The sequence below is a fragment of the Sphaeramia orbicularis genome, chromosome 5, assembly GCF_902148855.1.
Source record: "Sphaeramia orbicularis chromosome 5, fSphaOr1.1, whole genome shotgun sequence".
In the NCBI taxonomy this organism is placed as follows: domain Eukaryota; kingdom Metazoa; phylum Chordata; class Actinopteri; order Kurtiformes; family Apogonidae; genus Sphaeramia; species Sphaeramia orbicularis.
This window is the reverse complement of record NC_043961.1, coordinates 46,880,083-46,881,082: the sequence shown is the minus strand read 5'-3', so window position 1 is coordinate 46,881,082 and position 1,000 is coordinate 46,880,083. Positions and strand designations below refer to the sequence as shown.

The 1,000-nt window shown below is 36.2% G+C and overlaps 1 protein-coding gene across 9 annotated transcripts in view; it reads right to left on the bottom strand.

The window, feature by feature from the left end:
• r3hdm2 (R3H domain containing 2) overlaps positions 1–1,000 on the bottom strand; it is an 87,835-nt gene that overhangs the window by 11,732 nt on the left and 75,103 nt on the right. For all 9 annotated transcript variants that reach the window (XM_030134365.1, XM_030134370.1, XM_030134367.1 and 6 more), the window contains one exon: positions 177–312. In XM_030134365.1, coding sequence (XP_029990225.1) covers positions 177–312 — 136 coding nt within the window. The remainder of the gene's footprint in view (positions 1–176; positions 313–1,000) is intronic.

Sequence of the window (1,000 nt, the reverse complement as noted above, 5' to 3'; positions counted from 1 at the left end):
GCTCCCCCCTTCACTGTACCGAAAACATATCGAAAAATTTATCAAACCAAAGACCCCTGTACCGAAAACGTACCGAACCAAATTTTTTCCTGTACCGTTACACCCCTAAAATACAGTATGTTAATATAACATTTTGTATGTCATTCATTCATGTCAGAGTGGAAAAAAATCCCCACCTGATTGCTGCGTGGGCTGAGGCATGGGTTGTGTGCGCTGGGCTGGATAAGACACCTGGTGGGACATGGGCTGGGGCACACGATACTGCTGGCCTGAGCTGGGATACTGACCAGGAGGGTAGTATGACACCTGTATCTGAAAGAAAACAACAAGAACAGAAAGAGTCTCAAAACCCAGACGAAAGAGTAAAAACACAATTAAAAAACTTTTTTCACTGGAGTATTTATAGAAGGCTGTAAATTTCTTTAAAGTCCCATTACAGTAGAGGCGATATCAGACATGATAAATAAATAAATAATATGCACTGTACATCTGGTTGTTCTATTTCTACAAAGTTTACTGATTTTAATCCATATTTGACATTAAACTGGCTCACACACTGTATTGTTTGCCAACTCAAGATCTTCCATTTTAATTAGACTTCCTCTTAAATGAACAAACCATTTTCCCCCATAGTCCATACATATACACATGCATCCATGTATACAATGCATGCAGTATGTATTAAAGGTTAAATAATTAATTGATTACTTGTATACTAAATTAATCAACATGTATTTTGATGACCAAAAATTGGTCTGTCATTTTTCAAGATATAAAAAGGATAAATCCTCAGGTTCCATCTTGTTAAATTTGAATATTTCTTTCCTCACTATTTAGTAAACTTGAGTTGAGTCTTTGAGGACATTGGAGGATATCTTTTTTGTGCTTTAGGGATTCCTTATTCACCCCTTTCTGACATTTTAGAGCAAAGAATGACTCCATTGATTGAGAACCTCAACAGATAAATGGACACTGAGAAATATTATTAGTTGTAACCTCA